General features: G+C 32.9%; 2 protein-coding genes across 4 annotated transcripts in view; one reads left to right on the forward strand and one right to left on the reverse strand.

Moving 5' to 3' along the window:
- Nucleotides 1-6829: 6829 nt before the first annotated feature.
- Nucleotides 6830-12832, reverse strand: LOC110817862 (LisH and RanBPM domains containing protein). The gene is made up of 7 exons (XM_088207607.1): nucleotides 12501-12832; nucleotides 11231-11357; nucleotides 9819-9978; nucleotides 9609-9715; nucleotides 8159-8290; nucleotides 7748-7904; nucleotides 6830-7188 (listed from the first exon to the last, which is right to left on the reverse strand). The coding sequence occupies exons 2-7, from the start codon at nucleotides 11279-11281 to the stop codon at nucleotides 7067-7069; spliced, it is 729 nt and encodes a 242-aa protein (XP_088063733.1). The 5' UTR covers nucleotides 11282-11357; nucleotides 12501-12832; the 3' UTR covers nucleotides 6830-7066.
- A 3128-nt stretch (nucleotides 12833-15960) lies between these two features.
- Nucleotides 15961-24216, forward strand: part of LOC110817739 (uncharacterized) — a 29111-nt gene continuing 20855 nt past the window's right edge. For 2 of the 3 annotated variants that reach the window (XM_088207525.1, XM_088207526.1), the window contains exons 1-10: nucleotides 15961-16616; nucleotides 17407-17500; nucleotides 17626-18003; nucleotides 18153-19351; nucleotides 20168-20239; nucleotides 20739-20813; nucleotides 20908-21829; nucleotides 22018-22148; nucleotides 22331-22552; nucleotides 23508-24122. In XM_088207525.1, the coding sequence (XP_088063651.1) occupies nucleotides 16455-16616; nucleotides 17407-17500; nucleotides 17626-18003; nucleotides 18153-19351; nucleotides 20168-20239; nucleotides 20739-20813; nucleotides 20908-21829; nucleotides 22018-22148; nucleotides 22331-22552; nucleotides 23508-24122 (3870 nt within the window). In that variant the 5' untranslated portion in view covers nucleotides 15961-16454. Of the gene's footprint in view, nucleotides 16617-17406; nucleotides 17501-17625; nucleotides 18004-18152; nucleotides 19352-20167; nucleotides 20240-20738; nucleotides 20814-20907; nucleotides 21830-22017; nucleotides 22149-22330; nucleotides 22553-23507; nucleotides 24123-24216 lie in introns of those variants that run through there. The other variant, XM_088207527.1, reaches the window with a different exon arrangement.

Consider the following 24216-nt stretch of genomic DNA (forward strand, 5'->3'; position numbering starts at 1 on the left):
TCTTGTTTTGGACAAGCAACATCAAGAAAATTCATATGCTATTCTCTTTTATATATATATATAATTTTTGGGGTCTAAATCTATTGGGGACAAAGTAAGATTACTTCTAAGCTACTTAAAAGTTGTTTAACCTTTTTTAAGTGATCTATGCTCCATTCACAAGTATATAATTATGGAATTATGGTGCTTTTCATGGATAATATATATTATGAAGTGTTTGGATAATCATATTAAACTCTTGGAAATCTTTTAATTCAAGAAAACCTTTTAATCAAAGAAGAAGAAAATTTTTATCACAAGGTTGTTCTTGTTTGATCATATAGAGTGGCAGATCATTTACTTTCTCAATAATGATAACAATGGGAGCATCGCATCAAACAAAAATAACTAAAATAATGTTTATATATATAAACTGTTATGTAAAATATTTTATAAGATACAATATGTCATATGATTTCACTAGATATGTAATTAATTGTATTTTTTATAAATAAATATAAAAATATCTATAAGTTATTATAAAATAATTGAAGTTTATAAGAGTTTAACAACACAACAGTGCTGTAAAATTCCTTCTCTCCCTCGTGTTCTGTTGGTTCAAAACCCATTCATGCATTTTTTGTGGCTGTAGTGTTAAATATGTGCATCATTGACATTGTTTTTTGAGTATTTGGTATGTACCTAAAAAAATATAGATGGGTTCTCCTTGGAGCTATTATTAAGTATAAAAGATTATTTGATATTTAATTTTCATGAATATGATCTAATATATAAATTAGAGAATTTAGCATTTTGAGGTTAGGTCCATTACCTTTATTCTGCATGTTAAGTTCGCTATCATATTATTCATATGATCTTTTCGTGCTTTTAAACAATCATTAGAACTAAATAACCTGTTATGAATTATCACAATTTGATCAGGTAGTATATCAAGTTGCCACATTCTTACCATGAGATTCCATTTTTGTACTTGCATGTCATACAACTCAATAGAGCTACGCAAAATTGTAAATGGTCTCCTTTTGTCAGAGTCCTCTTTGTTAATGAATCCACCAACAACAAGAACTTTTTCTTCCCATGCTACCCTTATATATTTGTACTTCAAGATACTCATGTTAGGTAAAAAAGTCCACTTATTAAGATTGGGATCATACAACTTAGCATATGAAATTCCCCTAGTGTTAGCCACCATAGACTTATCCCCTGCCAGGTAAAATTTATTCACTTGCAGTACAAGCAAAATTATAATGTGGTATTTTTAATGATACACAATGTGACTGTTGATCTAATTTTGTATTATAGCAAAAATCAATAAATAATACTTTAGTGCAAACATTTGCATATTTACAATTCAATTGATATGAATTACAAGTTTTCTTTTTGTAACATAATCAACTTCTAACTATGTAAATTGATTCATTAAAAGAACCATAACAAAACGTTTTAGATCGTGATCATCAGTTATGCTTGAAATTGAACTTAAATAACTCTATGTACTATTAGATGGATTGTAGAGCTCTATCCAATACAAATACTCATTCGTGACTCAATTTTCTATGAAGAAAACAATGCATACAATTGATAATTTAAAATACTTAGTTTTGGTGTAGCAATTCTTACCATAAACGATGAACTAATTAGAGTTTTAAAAAATTAAGAAATAATAGTAGCGATATTAAAAACAGTGATATTTATTGTATTGTATGATAAGTATAAGTGAAATATAATATGAAGGGCTTTTGCGGGACTTAGAGGAAGAGTTAGCCCTAGAGGAAAGGAGAACAAAAAAGGGCATGGTTTGCGGCCATGGAAGGTGTGTAGACCTTAGAAAAGGACATGAAACCTAATTATTCTGTTGTTGATAATGGATCACAATGACTAGCTTTTGGTGGGTTATTGTCTGTCTTTAGCATTGTACTTCTACCAAGATTTGGGTTGATTCCAATATTAATTGATTAGACTTTGAATGATATATATATATATATATAACATGCTTAATTACCTTGACAAATCAATGTAATTGGTCTCTAACTTCCTTGATTTATACATAAATTTTGTTGTATTCTTGATTTGGCTTGACAAATGAGAGGGACAGTATCCATTTTCTATTTTTCTCAAAAAAAATTTCCTTGATCTAGTGAGCCCACATGTACCCTAATCACAGGCAATTCAACACTAAAAACCCATTGAATTTAAGTGTTGGGTCTAATACAAAGACAAATTCATCAATTGATTTTCCTTTTTCTTTTTTAATTTTTATGAATTTGAATCGAATGTGCATTTGGATTTAGTTAGGATGTGAATATATATCTATATATATATATGACCATGTGACCATCTGACCACATTTTCTTGAATCAAATGAGTAGAAAGAAAATTAGAAACAAAACCCATTTGATTTTAGTAACTTATACTACTATTAAACTATATATATATATATATGTGTGTGTGTGTACTAGCTTTTATAATGTATATAGTACAAAGACATCACAAACAGAGAACCCAAAAGGATTATACAAGTCTGAAAAAGCAAAATCTTCAAAAAAAAAAGGAAGGGTCTGAAAAAGCAAAATGAAAAGATATGAGTAGGGAGCAAATCCATATGAGATACTACAGAATGATACACAAAAATCTTGAATCTCACACTTTTGTTCTCATTAAACCAACACAATTAGCTTTGGAATTTGGCCTATGAGTTTAGGGTTTGGTTACCAAGAAAATGTATATATATATATATATATATGTTATCCCTTTATTCATGTTCATAAAGTAATTCAGCAGCATGCTTCTTGGATCTTCATATAAATTTCTGTTAATCATGCTTTTCAATCTTTTTTATATATAGATTTGAGTCAAAAGTTTGTTTTTCTTTTTTCCTTTTCTTTCAATTTCTAAGTTCAAAAGATTAAATACATAAAATAGTTAGCATGTGAGGAGAAAACCAATGAAGTTGAAAGTGCAGTCAGATTTTCTAATGCAGATTGTTCTGCCAACTCTTTTGTGACATGTTTTGGTCGCTCCATTTTATCTTACACTTTCTGCTGTTAAACTTACTTTAATAAGAATAATTGGAATCATATGTATATATATATATATATAGTTTATGTTAATAGATATTGGGCTTAAAGAATGGACTCTGTGCCCAAACCCACAATGCAAGGGAGATCAAAACTGCGAAATTTCATTAAACTCTTGCAAAAACAATGGTACAGTGTGAGCATGTTGTTCTGTTCGTGCACCATTTTTATCTAAAATACAAATATCTCGTCTTCTCCAAAATTCTTACTCGAACGGCTGATTACAAAACCCTAAATAGGGTTTACTCTCATGCGATGGTTTTTTCTCCGGATTTGTTACAGTCTAGATAACGTTAGAATATTTAACAAGCAAAAAAAAAAAAAATGATGTAAAAGTATGCATATGTTTATATTGGACATGTTTATATTTAAAAATCGTATACACATATGCATACTTAATACAGTTTTTAGAGAATAATATTACGCTGTAGAATTGACTTATATGTAATTTATTCATTTTTGTTGGTTATATATGTATATATATATATATATGCAATTTGAGTTCTTGATCAATTACATAAAAATACAAAAGTAATGAAAGATTTGGTGGAGAAATAGGGTTTAGGTCTCTGTCAGTATTACCTTTTAAGAATGTATAGATATACCATCAGCTGTTTGGCACACAGGTTGATATATGGAAGAGAATAGTAACTCTTTTTGGTATTTTTCATGTCAATAATTGAAGAAAATGACTACACAAAATTAATGAATGAAATTGACATCAGATTCCCAAAGGAAAACTTCCAAAATGCAGTTCAGAAAAAAAGCATATAGGCATATACATACATACATATATATATATATAAATGACTTTACACTTACATTTGTATATTTGCAGAGAAAAACCTGTGTAAAAACATGAACAACCTGGAGGCACTATAAAAAAGGAGAGAGATTACAAGAGGGAAAATTTTATATGACAATTTTTCAAAGAGTTGAGAAAATAGAGTAGTATCTATATTATAAAGAAAATAAGAGAGAAGATGAAGATAATGGGATCCATGGAGAGCCAACGAGCATGTATCTATATACATATACATGTATATATACATGTATGTATAGGTTTATAAGAGGGGATAAGATGATGGATCAGAATGGCAGGTCATCAGCAGGTGGGACCGAAGCAGCAGAGCCATATTTGGTAAGCGTGAGTAGAGGGGGGATAAAAGAGAAGCAAGCAAGGAGTTGTTCAATGAGACAGAAACAAAGAGATGATGAATTTAATGCCAATAATAATTCAAATAAATAATTCAAAAAGGCACCTACATACGACATACGACATACATATACATATACATATACATATACATATACATATACATATACACATATGCATACATAATGTAGCAAAGTGAGGCCATTAGAAGTGAGGAAGAGAAGGTAATCATATTACCCACATTGTCTTCTATTAAAGACAAATTTGTTTGGAGGTACATGACAAGCTTTGATTTTGATTTGTCATTGTCTTTCCATTTTTTTAAAAACCCAATTTTTGGGGAAGGTTTTTTGAATTCTTTGAAGATAATTAAGAATGGATTTAAATAATATACACCATTAAAAGGGCATATTTAACCTTTTAGCAAGTTATAATTCAAAAAAAAAAAAACAATCATCCATTCCGTTAATTAAATAATACGTATATATGGATAAAAATACAACATTACGACATACAATATTATTGTCTAATAACAACACAGAAAACGTAAAAAAAAAAAATATGATTGAAATTTACGTTATGATTAAAAAGAGTTGGAAGTATTCAATACGTTTGATGTTGTGTTGACATAAATAATAATAAAATATTTAAAAAAAAACACGCATAATATATATCCTATTAATGAAAATACACAAAAAAGTACAATTCATCGTTTAATGTATACCCAGATACAAAATGTTCGAAACACCTACCGAATAGTCAAGGCATGATTGGTGAATTACAAAAAAAAAGGGTAGAAGTATGGGTAACATTGAATTATGGGTAATACAATATTTTAATGAGAATACAAGTATCCAAGATTACACACTAAATGCACAAAGTGTTCAGAACATAGATTGTATAGTCAAGGCATAGTGGGTGAATTAAAAAAAAAAAAGGTAGAAGAAGAAATGGAATTATGGGTAATGTTTAGTTAAGTGGTTGAATTGGGGGGAGAATATTCTGGGAGAAATATCTTTTTTTTTTTTGTGGGGGGAGAGAGAAAAAAAAGGTAGAGAGGAAACTCATAATGAAGCGGCGTGTGATACGGATTCGTTGGGTGCTAGTGGACACAAGTCTACAACCAAATGAACCTCAAGAATCTGATAGTGATTCTACATAAAATCTCTGAAGATGAGTGATGGAATTTTAGCATCCCAATGTCATTTCCATAATCACTACAAAACTGAAAACACTCCTTTCCTCTGCAATTTTCTCCTCAATTGCTTTCTTTTCCTCCTTCAAAAAAGTGGATGCCTTCTCTTTCTTTTTTGTTTATATCCCAACAACAACAACAACAACATTGGAACAGCCACCCCTTTTCCTCTTATCATCTCTCCTCTCCTCTCCTCTCCTCTCCTTTTTAAGTAAGCCTCAACCCACATACTGTTTGCTGCTATAATATTATATAAGCAAGGTCTAGGATCTTTTGGGTTTGTGTTTGTAAGGTAAGTTAGATGGGTGTGATGGGGAAGAAATTGGAGCGGGTAAGCAGTTATGGGAAGAAACAATGCAGGAATCTGTTTTGGAGAGTGAGAGCAGCAGTGAAGAAGACGGTGAAGAAACAAAAGCATTTCAAGTTCCAGTATGATCCTTCCAGTTATGCTCTCAATTTTGACGATGGCAATTCTTCCCATCATCATCACTATTCAGATTCCAAATATGTCATCTGGGTTTATGTTCTTTGGGTCAAATCTTGACTCTTTTTTCTCTTTCTTTTTTTGGGTTTTTGGCATTCTGTTCATTATTAACATGATCGGTCGGTTGTACTTGTAACAGGCTTTGGCTTGTGATTAGGGTTTAAGAATTGGGGTTCTTCAATGAAATGATTTTATTTGGTTTTGTTTATTCATCCATTGTTTCCATTATTTTCTGACCAACCAATCTGGTCATCTTCTGCCATTTCCATACCATAAAGAAGGATTGATTCCAATGTCAGCATTCCCTGCTGAAACAGTTAGCTTAGCTACCTCGTGCATTGTCTTCTGCCCTGCCAGAAGCTTGAGACTTAAGGAGGTCGTTTCTTACTAGCTGAAAATATCAGCATTTACATTTTTTATAAAAAAAATTAATAAATTTTTTAATTTACCAGTTTACTCTCTTTCTGGTTTTAATTTAATTTTTTTGAGGCTGCTAACTTTTGATTTTTTATATTAAGGAAATTAGCCCAAATTTATTTGTTTATGTTTTTACTTAGAGGGAAAGTCTTTTTTTCCTAATCTTTCAAAAGTCATACAACAAGTGACTTATTTATCAAAAAAAAATCTAATTATATATTTCAAAATTTTGCAAATTCAGATACAATTGTGCCTTAAATCAGAAACTACCATGTGATTTATATGTAGAACAGAGTTTTGCAAGAGTATATACATCCATCAAAAAGAAAAGAAGAACAGCCATGTTTTTCCCATGGCTTTTCTCTTTTGTTTAATCAAGAAAACAATTTTGTTGTATCATCATGACTTGTTAACAGCAAGTAGATTACAGCAATTCAATTTAACACCAATTGATTTGTAGGCTGGAGCTTCAATTCAAGGGGGTCACAGTTTAGATGGAATTCCCACAAAGATTGGTAATTGTATTGACAATCAAATTATTATACACCCACAAGCCCATTCCCACATTCTAAGAAGAAGAAGATCAACCAAATCTTGATTAAAAAGAAAAATAAAAACATTCAAGAAAATGCCTAGCTAGTCACTGATATAAGGATACAATCCAAACTTTCCTATTTGGTTCCATGCATTCAATCTAGAGCCACTTGAATTCCCCAAAACAAAGGTACAAGATTGAATCAAACTGCAGGGTCTTCAAGTGTGGCAGTAGATAAATCTTTTATCCTAGGATAAGCAGCTTTCTCATCTAGTTGGGTCTGAGCCCATACCAGCATCTTTAACAAGCTTGGAAGTTTTGGATCTGGTGTCCACAAAACATTAAAACATTTATTCCCAAATCATAGGAGAATTATCAATCTTCAAGGTACATATATTATATATATATAAAACATACGAAGCTCATAACTGGCTTGACATGTATAACATGTATTTCCCTTCTGGATTTTCAACAGCATTAAATGAGCAATAAAGCTTTGACCAACAAATGTTGATTAAAAAAGTTTTTGACCAAATGAATTGGCTTAATGGCGGAAGTTGAGAAATGACATGTTCTATGAAATTTATCTGCTGTCCAAATTCATAATAATCCAATATGCCTGCATAGTCGGCAACCAATAGACTTGAACAGCAGTAACTAGCATTTTTTTTCACTTCGTTTGGTTTTAAAAAAAGCATTAAGCAAAGTAGACCATTACAACCATTAGTGCACACATGAATAGGCACATGTCCGCTTGCATGTGCCACAAAGAACATTAAAATAACAGAGTAGCAAGTTAATAACAATATCACGTAATTGACATGGCAAAGAAATTCAGACCACAAAGCAATGTGCAAAGCTTTGGTAGACAGCAATGACCAACCTTTTTCATGACTCTGGCTTGTGAGAATAGCTGCATTCACCTCACTTGCCGTTTTCAAACGCTGTGATATGTCCAGAAGCTCTCCAACTGGGCAGTTGGAAACATCCTCAAAAGCCAGCAATGCAACAGTTCTCTCCAGCTCTTCTAAAAAGCTTTGCTGCAAAAAGATCCCAATTTTCTTAAAACCTAAGTACCATAACTAACTGCAGGAACAATTTATCAGAAAAATATATAACTTTTATGCTTGACGTGGTCATTTGGACAGATTTTATAGAACCCATCCTTGGGAATCATGCTAAATAGGGCAGTCACTGACGAAAAGAGAACAAAACCTGAAATTTTTCCAAAGGAAAAAAAAAACCAATGCACAAAATAAGTAGATCTAGAAAAGTGAAGTAAGCCAATATCTACATTTTCTTCTCCCCTTGGGGCAAGCTCCTCCTGAGCAAACTCCAAAGCCTCCTCTACTTTTCCATTCCGAATTAGTTCTATCAACCTCTGCTGTTGAAGATGGAAAAACAGTTGGGGATTTGTGTCCAGTATCTGCAAACAGCGTTTTCAAATAACAAAGATTTAGGATCAGAATGAAGATGACTTATTCAGGCAGCCACAGAATTCTACTAAAGAAAAGAATTTTGTATATGGGGAGAAAACTAGAAAAAAAACACGAGTTCTATCTATCCTTTTTTATTGCATGTATCCCACATTGATACAGAAACACTTCTCAGAAATGAAAAAACAAAATTCAAAATGTTCCTCAATTCTAAGTATTTTATTAATGAGAATTCTGCGTTGTCATGGAGAGCAAGAATAAGAACTTCTATCAAGTGGCGGTTAGTCCCTCCTAGAAAAGCCTCCAATTCTCAAATTCCATCCACAAGCAACTGACAAATTGGACAATCGTAAGTCTCTCCTTTCAAAACACGATTTCTTTTAAACAGAGTATTATTATTCACGATATATCTCATAAAAGGCTTACTTCCAGATCAAGACATTATTGGGGTGTTAGGTTTGGCTTATTTTTGGATCAAACATTTTATAAGCTGGTTTGACCCGAAAGTAGACCTATAGAGTGCTTGTTTAGTTCAAATTAGCTTATAAGCTGCAAAAGGTAGAAATACTTACTTTTTTCTTGGCTTATAAACCATGCAAAAAAGCCAATTTTTTCTTTTATACTTTCACGCAAAATATCACCACTAGAAATTGTTTAATTTTTGTTTCGGTATCCTTTCTAGTCATTTGGACAAAGTTTTCAATTTATGAGCATATTTTTACTAACCACTCATTATTTATGTGGAGCTTATAGGCTAAACAAGTTTATACTGACCAGACACATCTTTTACTTATTTTATAATAACCTATAAATGTTTCATAATAAGCTTACCCATTTATATGCTAAAAAAGCCAACCAAATGACCTCTATGTAGAATTCTCTTGGGAAAAGTACATAATGACAGCAATCCTTCCATAATTAAAAAAAAAAAAAAAACTCTTTTTAGAATAAACGTTGCCAATCAAAATAATTCATTTAAGGAATAAGTTGAAACTGTAAAGAGAACTGCCTAATTCTGTATTCTTATTACATGCACGTCAACGACTACCTAGTTTTGAGTGAGAAAGTACTCAAAAGCTTTATTAGGAATTTGGCCTTCAATTTTATTGCCATAACTAAGATTTATAACTTTATTTGGGATAAGACGAGGTCATAAAAACTACCTTTAACTTCCCATAACTGAACACTCACAAAGAAAAACACAAAACACACAACAGCAAAGTATTGACAATGTGATGAATCATTAAATCATAAATGCCAATAAAACGTATTTTGATGCTAAGCTCACAAAGGAAAAAACTATCCTACCTCAGGATTTAAATCATTAACTTTCTCAATGGCATCCTCAACATTTCCACACTGTACGGCCTTTTTAACAGCCATGCGATCCGTGATTGTTGCAAGATCTATGTCTGCTGTTTCTTACTAAGGAAAAATAGATAGGTCAAAATCAATTATGATAACAAAAACACGAACACTAACATTAGTAGTAGGCCACTGATGAATCATAAAGGATACGTTCAGTTCCAGATTCCATCCGGAATTTCTCAGCAGCATCAACATAACCCTCAGTGACGAGAAAATTCATCACCAATTTATTCATGTCTTCTTTCCTTATTTTTACATCGCTCAGTTTCTTTTCCCACTCTTCCCTTGTAATAACCTTTTTCGATGTAGCCTGTACAAGAAAAGTTTAGCACTAAGCAGATTTCCAAACAGAAAAACCACTAAAATTATCTAATTAATTCAGTTAATCTTTTACATGCTAATAGTCCAACAAAATATACTGAAATTCCACCCAAATAAAAAAAGAATGTATTGAAATTCCCCAATTAAATATCTAATCATATGGAAAGAAACAAGAAAGTGCTTGAAAGCATTTGGTCTCTTTTTGCAAGAATTAGAGATTCTTGCTTCCAAATTTCATTGACATGGCATCCAATCCTCAATGAAGAGGAGTTGGAGAACCTCATAAAATTTTTGGCTTTTGACTTCATCTGAATCTTTTGCACATAGGTGCACCCCCTTGCACCTGTTAATCATATCCTTCCTCTCTTTCTCTTCAAAAAATTGCCACCAAAATCAAAGTGCAAAAGTTATGATGTTATTCTGAGGCTAGTAACCAAGCCATTATGCAAGAGAAACTCTTAAATGTCATTACTTAGCATCTAACTAAACAGAAAAATGCACATTCTCAGTTTAAATTGCACAATGGAATAAATTAGGCTAAACTGGATTGTTTCAGGACATGGGAACATAATGTTCTGTTATTCTGCTTGGTTTTTTCTGTCATTAATTTAACAGTAGAAGAATACCCAGTACAAGGATAAACGCCAGCTGCCATCATAAGGGTACCTAGTTCATTACCTTATGTTTTATTCACTCTAGTACAGCTATATATAGTACTCAAATTTGTAGAAAAATCATGAAGAAAATATCTAGGAAAACTCATCTTTTCCTCTCTAATATTATTCTTCTTCTGTCCTCTCAGCTCTCCTCTTTCTCCTATCTTTTCTTCCTCTGCTGATCTCTCTTTTCTGCCTCCTCCAGCCCTAACATCTCCTCAATTATTAAATCAAATCTGTTTCCCGGCTGCTGTTACACAACCGGGTTCTTGACAGGTTAATATCTTGCTTTCTATATGTTTCCTAGGATTTCTCAACAATTAAACAAATATCATGATAATTCGTACGAACAATATTTATTATTGGGAAATACTCTTACCAAGTTACCAGTTAACCAACTGAACTGAAAGCAACAATTAGAACGACAAACAATTATCATAAACATTTTCTTGCAATGCAGAAAAAAATTATATACAAACGACATCCATATTCTCAAATAGCAAAACCAATCGTCATAATCACTCAAAACCCACTATTTGAAAACCAGTATTACCAACTATATAACTTTAAAAGAAATTCAATTACCATTTCGTCAATCTCTGCTAGCTGTCGAATCACAATCCAGAACAGTGACATCAGAACACCAACTTGACTCCCATTTGATATATCATCCAACAGCAAAAAGCAAATGTTCCCAAACGCACAAATCTTCCTGCAAACAAACACCCAAGAAAAAAGAATAAAATTGATTTTCTAACAAAATGAGAAAATTAAGTAAAGATATATTATAGCCAAGCGAAAGAAAGCAAAAGATCTCTAAAATATTTGCTTTACCCTTGCAAAGAAATTCCAAAAGACCTAACTTTAGTGGCAACTTTGCTGCAGTGGCTACAAGAATACGGTGGAGCATAGAAGTAAGTCTATGGGAAAATTCTATCTTTTTCAATAAAATTTCTCTGGTAGAGAGAGAAAGTACATTGAGAGACAGATAGTCCATAATCATTATAGCAATTTATTAGTTTTCAACATCTATGATGGGAGTACTTGCGACTCTTCCTCATCTTTTTTGAAAATTGGATTCAGTTCCTTAGAACTTAGATATGACAACCTAAAAAATTTCAGGGCATCGATCACACTCTCATCCAACTGTCCTGACCAAAAAACTTCCCACATCCCCATCCCTGATCCACTGGGAGAATTCTTCACTGCCCCCACTGGAATTCCCAGCCAAAAATTTCTCTTTCAGTTTTTGCTTTTAATACTTCAACCTCTCAAATTAAATTAAACACCAGATTAAAATTAAATGTTCAAATTGTTCCATAAAAACATCAATCCAGGAAAAAAAAATTCAAATAGTTCAAGATAGAGGTAACAAAATCATTCAAATTTTGGAATACAAAAAATAACAAGAATATTCAATTCTTCTATGCATTGAAATTGGGTTAATTCCAAAATCTCCTTATATTTTCATATTTGAATCAAATACTAATAATCATTTTAATTAAATCAAGTACAAATGCAACATGAAATTACAATCTGTCATTTTTTATTGATCAATTTTTTGTCAACTATATTTGATTCGTTTAACCAGCTGCAATTTCTTCCTCTTCTACTCATTTACCCGTATAAAAGTTAGAATCAAAATTGAACCTTTTAAAAAGTCATTGCTAACTGATTGAATTGAAAAGTACCAAAAGCTATTTTATACAAAAAAAAATGAAAATACAGTGGAGGGTTTTGAGATGATAGCCGTTCAAATTGTTCCAAATATACAACTTACAAGATCTAAATCTAAAATTGCCATGAACACACAACTCACAATATCCAAATTCCAAGAGTAAAGAGTCAGTTTTACCAGATCGAGATGTAAGCGAGGGAGCACGATCGTCGTCGCACGGCACGGCAACCACTTGTTTTGGAGCTACACGACGGCGGTCCGATGCCCTTCGAGGTGCAACTGCAAGAATGCGCGGCAGACAGACGGGTGGCTGGATCAACCTCGGGGTGTAGACAGAAGAACAAAAGAAGATCTCGGTTGCAGCCGCACGAGCCGACGGCCGAACCTACACGAAGCCCTGCTCCGTCACGAACGGACAGCGGTCACTGAAGGAAGTAAACAGAAGAGAAAGACGGAGAAAGGGGATTGTGGTCTAGGAGAACTAACGAGAGAGAGAAAGGGGGATAGCGGGAGGGAAGACTTTAGGTTTTTTGTTTTCTATTTATTTATGTCATTTACAGAGGTTTGCTTATCAAATGTTATGATTTGAGAATTAAGTTGGAAAAAATGTGACTCCATTTTCTTTTAAGGCTAGTTCGGTATTAAACTATTGTCACTACTTATCGATAAAGAAAGAACGAACTAGTGACGATAGGTGGAAGATTGAGTGAAAAAGAAAATTAAAATATAGACAAAAATTTAAATAATTATTGTGGTTACTTTAATTAAAAAAATATAATAGTTATAAAATATTCTTTATATTTAGATTATAAATACTTACTGAGACGAGACATAATTTAATTATTGTAATCTTATTAACATATTATGAGTTCTTTTAATGCTATCGTATTCTAAATATGACTAAAGTTTATTTTTTATGTTATGAATGATGTTAAAAAATAAATTTGAAATTTATTAGAGTAACTCGGTAAAAATTTTATGTTGAAGAAGTGTGTTAGTTTAAATTTGGAGGCAAATGAGATGGTCATGTGTGCTCATGTTATATAAAATGATATAATCAATAAATTAGATGCTGTAATCAACAAAAAAAATACAAATTCAAATAATACGAAAGTGAGAGTGAAAAATGCATTTGAACTTTATCTTAACTACATAATACGTACTCATTTCTTGATGTTGAAAGTTAAAAAAAATAAGTTGATGTATTAACAACATGTAGTTGTAACATCTAATAATAATCACATGTTTATAATATAAAATAACGTTGGTCTACTAAACGATAGTGTCAGTATCAACAACAATATCCTTATAACAAAATCTTTAGAAGCAATTTTTATGATTAGTTATTGCCAATAACTGATTTGGTTGACATGTCTTATTTACTAAGTATCAGTTGTCACAATATTATTGTAAATATTAACTTTTACATATTATTTGAATTAAAATTGATAACGGTAATATCAATAAACCTTGTAATAAAATATGTTTAATGATAGAAAATTAAAAGTTTTAAAAAAATAACACTGATTAGATTACATAAGATAGAACATTATAAGAAATATCAAATAAGAGAAAAAAGTTAAGGGGTTCAACATAAGCCCCATAGCATGCGCTTCTATAAATGCACCAACTTATGCACTACTTATAGGTCGTGTTTTTACCCATTGAATCATATTAAATGATATTGAGCTATTTATTTAAGTACATACAAATTACTACGATGGTAATATATTTGATAGTTATTTATAATGTTTAATTTGTAATATTATATTCATATTCTAACTTTTATTTCAATAATAATATACCTGTAATAATTAAGAGATTAATGGTTGATTGAAAGATAATTCTTTTTAACTATATATTCTCACTTTTTCACATAGACATAAACATTAATAGGGATACAATAGAAAAATTCTATTACTTTCAATTTTCTCTTCTACTTAGAATCTTTTAAAAAAATATAAAATTTTGTTAGTATTAAATTTTTTAAAATAATTATTGTGTAAATTTAAATAAATATATTTTTGTTTTATCAAAGAATTTTCTCCAATTGAAATTGAAAGCAAGTTAAGTCTTAAAAAAACTTAAAAGAAGATGAAGATCATAGACGAGAACTCTCTGAGTGCTTACAAACTATTATACTTCAAACTTTGTCATCTCTTCTATTTTAATTTATGCATTATTTTTTCTACTATATTTTTTTATTTTTTATTTTGCTATTTTATTTTATTTTAATTCTGACAAAAAGTATTTTATTAAAAAGACTGATGCTTATAATATTTTAAACATGATTTCTATACAATTATAAGTCCATTCTTATATTTATTACCTCATTATTCATTTATTTTTACGTATTATAATATTTAAACATGATTTCTATACAATTATAAGTCTATTCTTATATTTATTACCTTATCATTCATTTATTTTTACGTATATTTGCTTATTTATTACATTTTAATTTTTTAATTTAACCTTATAAAATATCTATTAAAGTTGTAAGTCAACACGTGAACTTAAATACGGTATCTACGAATAGCTAATTCTAACTTCTCTTTTTAAGTATTTAATTTATTTTTTTCTTATCAACTTCTCATTTTATACCCTTTTTTTTATTAGTTCTCATATTTATTCAATCATTTATTTGTCTTATTTTTATTATTTTTTCTTATTTGTATATGATGATCAAAGTGGGCGATCTACGTTCTTTTAACGTTGAAACATAATCTCTACTAAAACTAGGTTTTATTCTTTCTTTTTATGTCTTCATTTTATTTTTTTTCCACATATTTATATCTTTTTATTACATTAGTTCTTATTTAACTTTTGTTTAGTTATTTTTTTTATATTTATTATTTACTTTATAATATTGATTTTATTTGACATTTTAAGATTGCATACTATAACTATAAATATTTTACTTTTTTTTGCATTATTACTGAGTTTATTATACTTTTGAAATTGTACGAATATAATATAAAATAATATCGTTTTATTTTTATAATACTATTTTATTGCGTTATTGATTGTATGATTGTACTGTACGGAACTATCCAATTTATTTTTTTTATACTTTTCTTACTCACAGTTTATCTTATTACAAGGTTACTTTTATATTAATTATAAAAAGTGTAATATTTTAGTAATAATTTATTATAAAAATTATATGAAATATGAATTTAAGATAGTTTAATTTTAGGCGAACTTAATAATTCTTTAAGTAACTAAGTCAAACTAAGAATTATCTTAAAAAAAATTAAGTTCAAGATTTCGATTAGTGTGCTCGATTTTTTTTTTGTTTTCTCTTTGTTGCTCACGCTTTTACGTTTGAATTTTTAAAGAAATTAAAGCTTAGTTCGACTTTTATACATTATAATTATGTGTAAACATATATGATAAATTTAAATAAGATAGATTCATATGTTTTCTCTAATATATGATGATTTTGTTTGTAAAGAAAATATATAATATATGACGTGGCAAATTAATCTCTTTTTGTTTTTAAGTTGAATTAAATTTTTCTAAAACTTCATTAAATAAAAAAAAAAAAAGAAAATTCATAAAATCCAGAGCTGACTCCAAGTTTGAAAACGACAAAACACAGCTTGAAATTTTCTACGTAACCAACCAACCAACCAACCAAGCCGCAAAAGCTACCTGCCCATTCACTTTCCCTCCTCCTCCTTTCAATTAAAAAAGGAAATTTCTCGTGAAAATACAGGCACCCCTGATTCTTCACGATTCCTCTTCGTCTTCTACCATCGAACCCTTCCTCTGTTTCATTTTTTGTTCTTTTTCAAATTTCCGTTTTTTGTTTCTTCTGCTATTTTTTTTCTTGTAATTTTCTTTTTTTTTTTTAAAGACCGAGAATTTGTGAACTCAAGCAAGAAAAGTCGCATCTCAAACAAGACTGACCCGAACTTTCTTAGAAACTTCCCTCTTCTCTCTTTGGAATTCTTCGCCTGTCGGTTTCTTTTTTAATTTTCTTGATTTTCTTGGAGAGACCCAGATTTGGATTTTTTTTGGATCAGAGGTTTCGGATTTCTCGGGTTCTGATCGTTTGGAGACTTATACCGGGAGTTTGGGGTTAGGGTTTTTGCTTAGGGTTTCTATCTTTTGGTTAGGGACGTGATGTTGACGATGGAAGATCGGTTTTACGGGCACGGGGACTCCCCGGTTGTCGCTGGAGACGATGGAGGCGGCAGTGGTGAGGAACTGGAAGACGGTGAACATCTCATGATTGATCTCGATGCGTTGATTAAGATTTTGGACGACAATTCTGACCCCACCCAGGTAGGTTTGGTACTAGTTGTGTGTTATCGAACGGGGCTGCGTGAGCCGGGAAGGCTAATGTCGTTGAATTCTGTGGAGTCTTGGGGTGGAATTGATTATCTGGCTTCACGTTGCATGGTGTATACTTGACTGAGTAAAATTCAACTTGTACTGCAACTTTTAACTGGTTGGATCATTTGATGTGATTTTAAGTTCATGTTTTTATGGCCCAATACTGCTTTCTCTTCCCCTTTTTTCCCGAGGAGATGAGTTCGGAGATTGGTTATTGGTGGATGCCTATAATGGCTAACATACATACGGAATCGTAATTCTGTTGATTTTGAAAAATTTCAGTAAATGATCGCCTGAAATTAGTTAATTTAGGAAAAAAAAAATGGGGAACATTTGGCAAAGAATATGATGTGTGCATTTGGCCTTGGAGAGTAGTAGAGGAGGAATAAAGTGAGATACCGAGCTTAATAAGTGTAGATAATGAAGCATTTGAGTGAACTAACAGTTAAAGAGTAATATACGTGTCTATATAGAAGTATGTTTTTGAGTGTGCTCTCAGAACTCTGTTGCTAGCTCTCAAAGTACATAAGTGAAAAAGTACCCTGCAATTGTTAAATTAAGAAACAAGCCTGAAGGGGATAAAGATCTAGGCATGATTATCGTTTCCTTTTGCATCTTGCCTTTCTCTGCATTTCTATTTTAAAGCAAAATCATGCATGCTTTTCAACATGTTTTCCTAAAGGGCTTTTCAATGAGCATTCAGCCATTGGATGCTGAACTAATTATCTTAATCTTGCAGGGGAGTCAAGAAGATCAGCCACCAAACAATTTGTCTTTTGAAGGTGATTCAGCTCCATATGCTGGCAACCTTAAAGAAACCCTGTCTCCAAATGGTAGGTTTATGTTAGGAAAAAAATTTTGTAGCAAAATTTTTATGCACGGTTAAATGTTAGGAGATCACATATGTGATTTATTGGGAACTTACATTTTTCTTGTTTCTTTTTGGGTTTTTGTTTAGGATCTCAGGTGCTTGATGTGACTCCTTGTTTGGAGATTGACCACCTATCATACAACTCAGATGGTTCAGATTCAAAAACAAGGGGTTCAAGTGGTTCATTCATATGCGACGAGAATCTAGATCAGCAGGTGCAAATTCCTTCTCCTGCTCATACCTTATCTGCGAGTTTTAAGGATTGGTTTTCAATAGGCCAAGAGGTTGGCTGCATGGAGAAGGTTGGAGTATCCCACTTTGAGATGCCTAGCTGTAGTACAGCATCTAGTTTTGAAGAAGATGTCACCTGTTCTTCAGATCATGGGAATAATGTAGTTCTCAATCTTATGGAGAATGACGCTGGTATTAATTTCAGACGTTTCGAGGAGGGATTTCACTCCAGATGTATGTAAATTCTTTACTACAACTTTTGGCTAAACTTATCTATTAGGATTTGGATGCTCGCAAACCTGCTCTGGGTATTTTCATGCATGCTTTCTATTTGACTGAAAATTTTAGTGGACTTGCTAATGTTTGTTTTGTGAATGTTGCAGATCGATCTAATAGCCCCATTAAGGAGACTTCAGATGTAATTCGTGAATACAGTAGTGCTTTCTCTGAAAGTAGGTTTGGAGCCCTTCAAAATTCTTTTCCTGGAATCCTGGAGACTTCATTGGTGGGTGCAGATATGTCTTTGGCAAATGTTAGCTCTACTGCGTCTACCATCTGTCAGAATTATGATCTCAATCATGATTTTAACCATTATTCATCAATATCATCTTGCCTTAATACTGGTTCTTCAAATTTCCACACGTCCAATAATCCTAATTTTCATCCTTTTTCAATTAATGGAGGTATCATCAGTAACATGAGGGGTACAATAGGTGAGTTTCCAGCAGAGAATCCCTGCTCTGATACTAGAATGAGTTTGAATGCTCATGAGAGAAGAATTATGACATCTATGTCAGAGGTGTCAGTGGATGATTACCCTGATGTAAAGGGACTGAATTTCAGATGTGCAGGTGCTAGTCATGCTTCATCTATATATGGTAATTCTTTGTTTGCTGCTGATAGATTTGCTGAGGACAAAGCATTACCTCAGCAGTTCAGTTATAACCACCAGTTCAATGGGGGAAGCCATTCTCTTGACATGATTGATGAAACTATTGGTACAAGGTCATATTACAATGCGCATGGCAAATTATTTGTTGCTGAGGACTCAAAGCAGCCTTTGCCTGGTATTCTTTCTTCTTTTTCTAGTCAGATGCCCATGCTTCATGCACAGGATGAGAAAGTAAACATGATGACTTTATGTGAGAGAGCTTCACATTTTCAGGATATTGTTGATGAAAATTTTAGTAGGTCCTTGGTTGATAGTAGACATGTGAATACTTATGCCTCGGAGCAGTATTTGCCTGTTGATGAGTCTAGCAATCAGGTAGGGTATGCAACAGAGAAGAGAGATGATAAAAAGCTTCAGTTTAAGGGCGTCGATTTTCACCTTTCCAATGTCAGCCCAGATTCTACTCTAAACAAGTCGTTAGACTGCAGATTTCGCACTGATGGTGACCCTGATGTATGTATTATTGAAGATGTCAGTCAAACTGTGCAAACCAATCAGGCTGTAGTGCTGACAAGAACCTGTATTACTCCGCATCAATCTGTGTTAAATGATTCTATTCCTTTCTCTGGAGGTGGAGGTCTGAGGCTTAAGGCCAATGATGAGCGGTTGATCTTTCGAGCTGCATTGCAGGTTGGTGGTGGGATATAGAGTTATGATTCTTTGACAATTTTGTGACATATGCTAGCACCATGAAGCGTGTGAAAGTTACTCTTCTTTATCTTTGTGCAACCAAATTGATGCTGCTATGCTGACATTTTAACTTAGAAGTTCTGTTATGTCATTTTAACTTTTGATCTGATAAAAAGTTTCCAAGTTTGTTAGAGTTTCAATGGAGGTAATTGAGTACATGTTGCTTTGGATTTATTAGTCGTAAAGGTCAAGCAGTTCCGTACTGATGTCAGTGCTGTTCTTTATGCTGTGCATAACTGCATCGAAGTGCATTCCCAGTAATGCTTAAGAGTGTTGCAGCTTTATCTTGCAAGAGTTTAGAAACAATATTACCCTGTACAACAAGTAGGCTCACCAACATTTTGTATGTGTATACGTAAAAAGGTTGAGTATTTGCCTATCTGAGCATTCATCCTAATTGAACTGTCTTTTGTTACCTTAACTTTTCTGTCTGTATTGTTCATGTGTTTCACGTCTCGTCCTTCAATTTTTATTGTTTCCTTTTTTGGTTTTATTGGAAATTTTCCTTCTTTCTCCAATATATTACTTAATCATCATGATCATAAAGGATGTGGGCTTTGGCTAGTAATTGAACCAAGTAAGTGGTAGACCTGCTTGTTTTCACATTTTGGGGTACAAGTGGTCTTTATTTTGAGAACACCATGCATAATGCTGCTAGACTTTCTTAATGATGACTTGTTTTATAGCAAGTAAATTGTTTTATGAATCTCTAGTTAAATATGATGTCCTAAGAAGACTTGTTTACCTGTGTTACAGGATCTTTCTCAGCCAAAGTCAGAAGCAAGACCGCCTGATGGTGTTTTAGCTGTACCTCTCTTGAGGCATCAGGTTTCTTTTCTTCTTCCTTTTGATTAAAATGAAAACTTCAGTTGTTGAAACTTCAGATTTTCATAAGTTGTATTAGAGTTGGTAAATAATCCTAAGGAATGATCAGTTTTAAGAGAAGAGATTAAGTTGTTCCCTGATGGAAATTTAGGGAACTTTTCTTCTGCTTTAGACTGGCATCTGAATGAGTTACCTGGATTTTGGCACCTGTACTGGCTAGTTTTGTTTGAATATCATGGATAAAGCTGGGGTAGAATAATTTCCAATAGAAGCATAGTTGGATACTTGCTTTTTACATATTTGTCTCCTTGCATCTTACTGTTCAGAATCACATTGATTTAGATGAAAGTAATGTTCATGAACTGACATATAAGTTTTAGTTAACTTTGGGAAATCAAGTGGTTGCTTCTGTAAAAATAATGATGGAGATGAACTTCAGACATTTGGTTGAAGGTTTATTTTTGTCACCATTCCTGATAACTGTCAATTAATTCCTGGACAGCGAATTGCGTTGGCATGGATGGTCCAAAAGGAGACTGGGTTACACTGTTCAGGAGGAATTCTTGCAGATGATCAGGTTTTTTTGCCTATGGTCTCCATTCCTTGTTTGATAATAAACTTTTAACAATTTGTTTGATTTCTTTTGGATCCATTGCAATCATCTCCTGCAGGGATTGGGAAAAACAGTTTCAACAATTGCACTTATACTTAAGGAAAGGCCTCCATCTTTTAAAGCATTTCCAAGAGATGCTAGGAAAGGTGAATTGGAAACTTTAAACTTGGACGATGATGATGATGGCGGTTGTGGAACATCTGAGCTTAATGAAACAAAACAAGAATCTGGTTGCTCTCAAATTAACAAGCCAAATGGAAGTGCACCAGAAGGAAATTTTATGGGGCAAGGAAAGGGAAGGCCAGCTGCAGGAACCCTTATTGTTTGTCCCACGAGTGTACTGCGGCAATGGGCTGAGGAGTTACAGGACAAGGTGACAACCAAAGCTAATCTCTCAGTTCTAGTATATCATGGATCCAATCGAACAAAAGATCCCTGTCAGTTGGCCAAGTATGATGTTGTCCTTACAACATATTCAATTGTGAGCATGGAGGTTCCAAAGCAACCTCTTGCTGATGGGGATGAAGGCGAGAAAGAAAAGCTAGAAGGTGAAAGTGCTGCACTCATGGGTTCTTCTTCAAATCGGAAAAGAAAATATCCTCCTAGTTCTGATAGAAGGTGCTCCAAGCACAAGAAAGGAGTTGATACTGCACTGCTGGAGTCTATAGCTCGGCCTCTTGCAAAGGTGGGATGGTTCAGGGTTGTTTTGGACGAGGCTCAAAGCATCAAGAATCACAGAACTCAAGTTGCTAGGGCCTGTTGGGGCCTTCGGGCAAAACGTAGATGGTGCCTATCCGGTACTCCTATTCAGAATGCCATTGATGATCTTTATAGCTATTTCAGATTTCTTAGATATGACCCTTATGCTGGATATAAGTCATTTTGTTCCACTATTAAAGTTCCTATTACTAGGAATCCGACAAAAGGGTACAAAAAGCTACAAGCTGTCCTAAAGACTGTGATGCTACGGCGTACCAAAGGTTAGACCATGAATAGTTGTGCATTATTTTCAAATAGGAATGCTGTAAACATTTTTTTTTGAAATAAAGGAACACTATAAACATAATCGTAAGTTTTTGCTGATCATTCCATTTATATGGTAAATGCATTTTATATTTAATGTACCTCAAGTTTGTTGATTTTATCCTATGTCAATATGAACTGTTAGGCACCCTTCTTGATGGGGAACCGATTATTTCCTTACCACCTAAGGTGGTGGAGTTGAAAAAAGTGGATTTCACTAAGGAGGAACGGGATTTCTACTCTAGATTGGAGAATGATTCACGTGATCAGTTTAAAGTATGGTGCCAGTTTATTTTTTTTATATTATTTATATTTCTTTTGTGTTGTGCATTTCTTTTTAGAAGTTTTTACCACTCAAGTTTGGTACAATCTCAAAAGATGTGGTGGTAGTAGGCACATGCATATTGCTTTGTATAATACCTGACTCTATAAGTGTGTAATTATTGTGCTGCTATCAGGAATATGCTGATGCTGGAACTGTAAAACAAAATTACGTTAATATTTTGTTGATGCTCTTGCGCCTTCGTCAAGCATGTGATCACCCGCTTCTTGTGAAGGGCTATGATTCAGTTTCAGTATGGAGGCCCTCAGTTGAGAGTGCAAAGAAGCTTTCTCATGAGAAACAAGTGTATCTTCTGCAATGCTTGGAAGCTTCTTTGGCAATTTGTGGCATCTGTAATGTATGTAGCTATTTTTGTTATTCTTTTACTTTAATGATCTCATTGATGGTCTAGTGTTATTTCTATCTCATACATATTGTATGTTAATTTGTGATATAAGCTTTCTGGTTAGAGAAGATCACCCATCAATCAAGATTGCAAGAATGGGGACTCTAGGATATTGTTTCTCAGTTTTTTGATTAAAAGTTCATTTGATTAAAAAGAGTTTGTAGTCTTGGCATGCTTGACAGTTATTATTTATATAAACTTCAGATGTTAGGGTCTCATAGCATTGTTGATACTTCTTAGTTCTGCTCCTGGTGATTAAAAATCCAATTATTTTTCAGCTTTGAATTTTAGACTTGATTTATGCTTTGTGTTCCCAGTGAAAATGATTTGGAGATGCAGGTTTTGGCCTGTGCTATAGGTTGTATTCTGTGAGTTAAATTGTAGTGATGGTAGTTATGGTGATAGTGATGATATCTTGCTAACCTCAAATTGAATTTTTGGCTGATAATGGCTTGGCTGGCATATAAACTAGACTATTTGCAGAGGAAAATAAATAAAAATTTTTAGTAACTTGACTTTAAATCCAAGAAATCTCTAATATATCTAGTCATAAGAAATTCTGAAATTTCCTTGCAATAATATTTACAAAATCTTTCCTGATCTCAGAATAATGCATAGGCCTAAATTGAAAAAGTTACTATTCCTGAACGTTGGTATAAAATTAAGGCAATCAATTATTTGAGATGTGATTATACACTTGATTAAGTTGCATAATCATTCAACTGATTTCCTTTATAGAAGGCAAGAACTGAGTCTTATTGTGCAAAATTAGTGTTCTGAATTCTTGCATGAGTTCCTTTATTTTTTTTCCCTCCCCCCTGTCATCAGCTTTCTGGTAATAGTTGGGTGAGCAATTATCTTTAGCAACTCTGACAATATATATTTTTTTTCTGCTCTCCCCCAAAAGGATCCACCTGAAGATGCTGTTGTTTCAGTCTGTGGTCATGTTTTCTGCAAACAATGCATTTGTGAACATCTTACTGGTGATGACAATCAGTGCCCTGATACAAGCTGTAAAAGTCGACTTAATATGTCTTCAGTGTTTCCAAAAGCCACGTTAAAGAGTTCTCTGTCTGAGATGCCTGGGCAGGATTATCCTGGTTCTGAACTTGTGGAGACAGTTGAACCTTCTTTTGAGGGTGGTTCATATGATTCTTCCAAGATTAAGGCTGCTCTTGAGGTCTTGCAGTCACTGGCCAGACCACAGAATCATATACCGCCAAGTAATTCCTTACAGGATTTCCATGTAAATGATGTATGTCCTGAAAATTCATCTGAATGTAATGCAGGGGCTCCACTAAAAGATATTTCTGATACAAAAAAATTGAATGTAAACAAAGAGGTAGATGCATTAACTAAGATAGTTGGAGAGAAGGCCATAGTGTTTTCCCAGTGGACACGGATGTTGGATTTACTTGAAGCTTGTCTTAAAAATTCTTCTATTCAGTATAGAAGGCTTGATGGAACAATGTCAGTCATTGCCAGAGACAGAGCTGTCAAGGATTTCAACACCCTGCCTGAGGTTTATTAGATTCATGTCTCTTTAAATAAATTTTTGATGTATAGTTAATATTCTACATCTTTACTTAGGGTGTTGTATTGGTGTTTGTGGGGAA

The sequence above is a fragment of the Carica papaya genome, chromosome 7, assembly GCF_054855325.1.
Source record: "Carica papaya isolate Zhongbai chromosome 7, ASM5485532v1, whole genome shotgun sequence".
Classification (NCBI taxonomy): Eukaryota; Viridiplantae; Streptophyta; class Magnoliopsida; order Brassicales; family Caricaceae; genus Carica; species Carica papaya.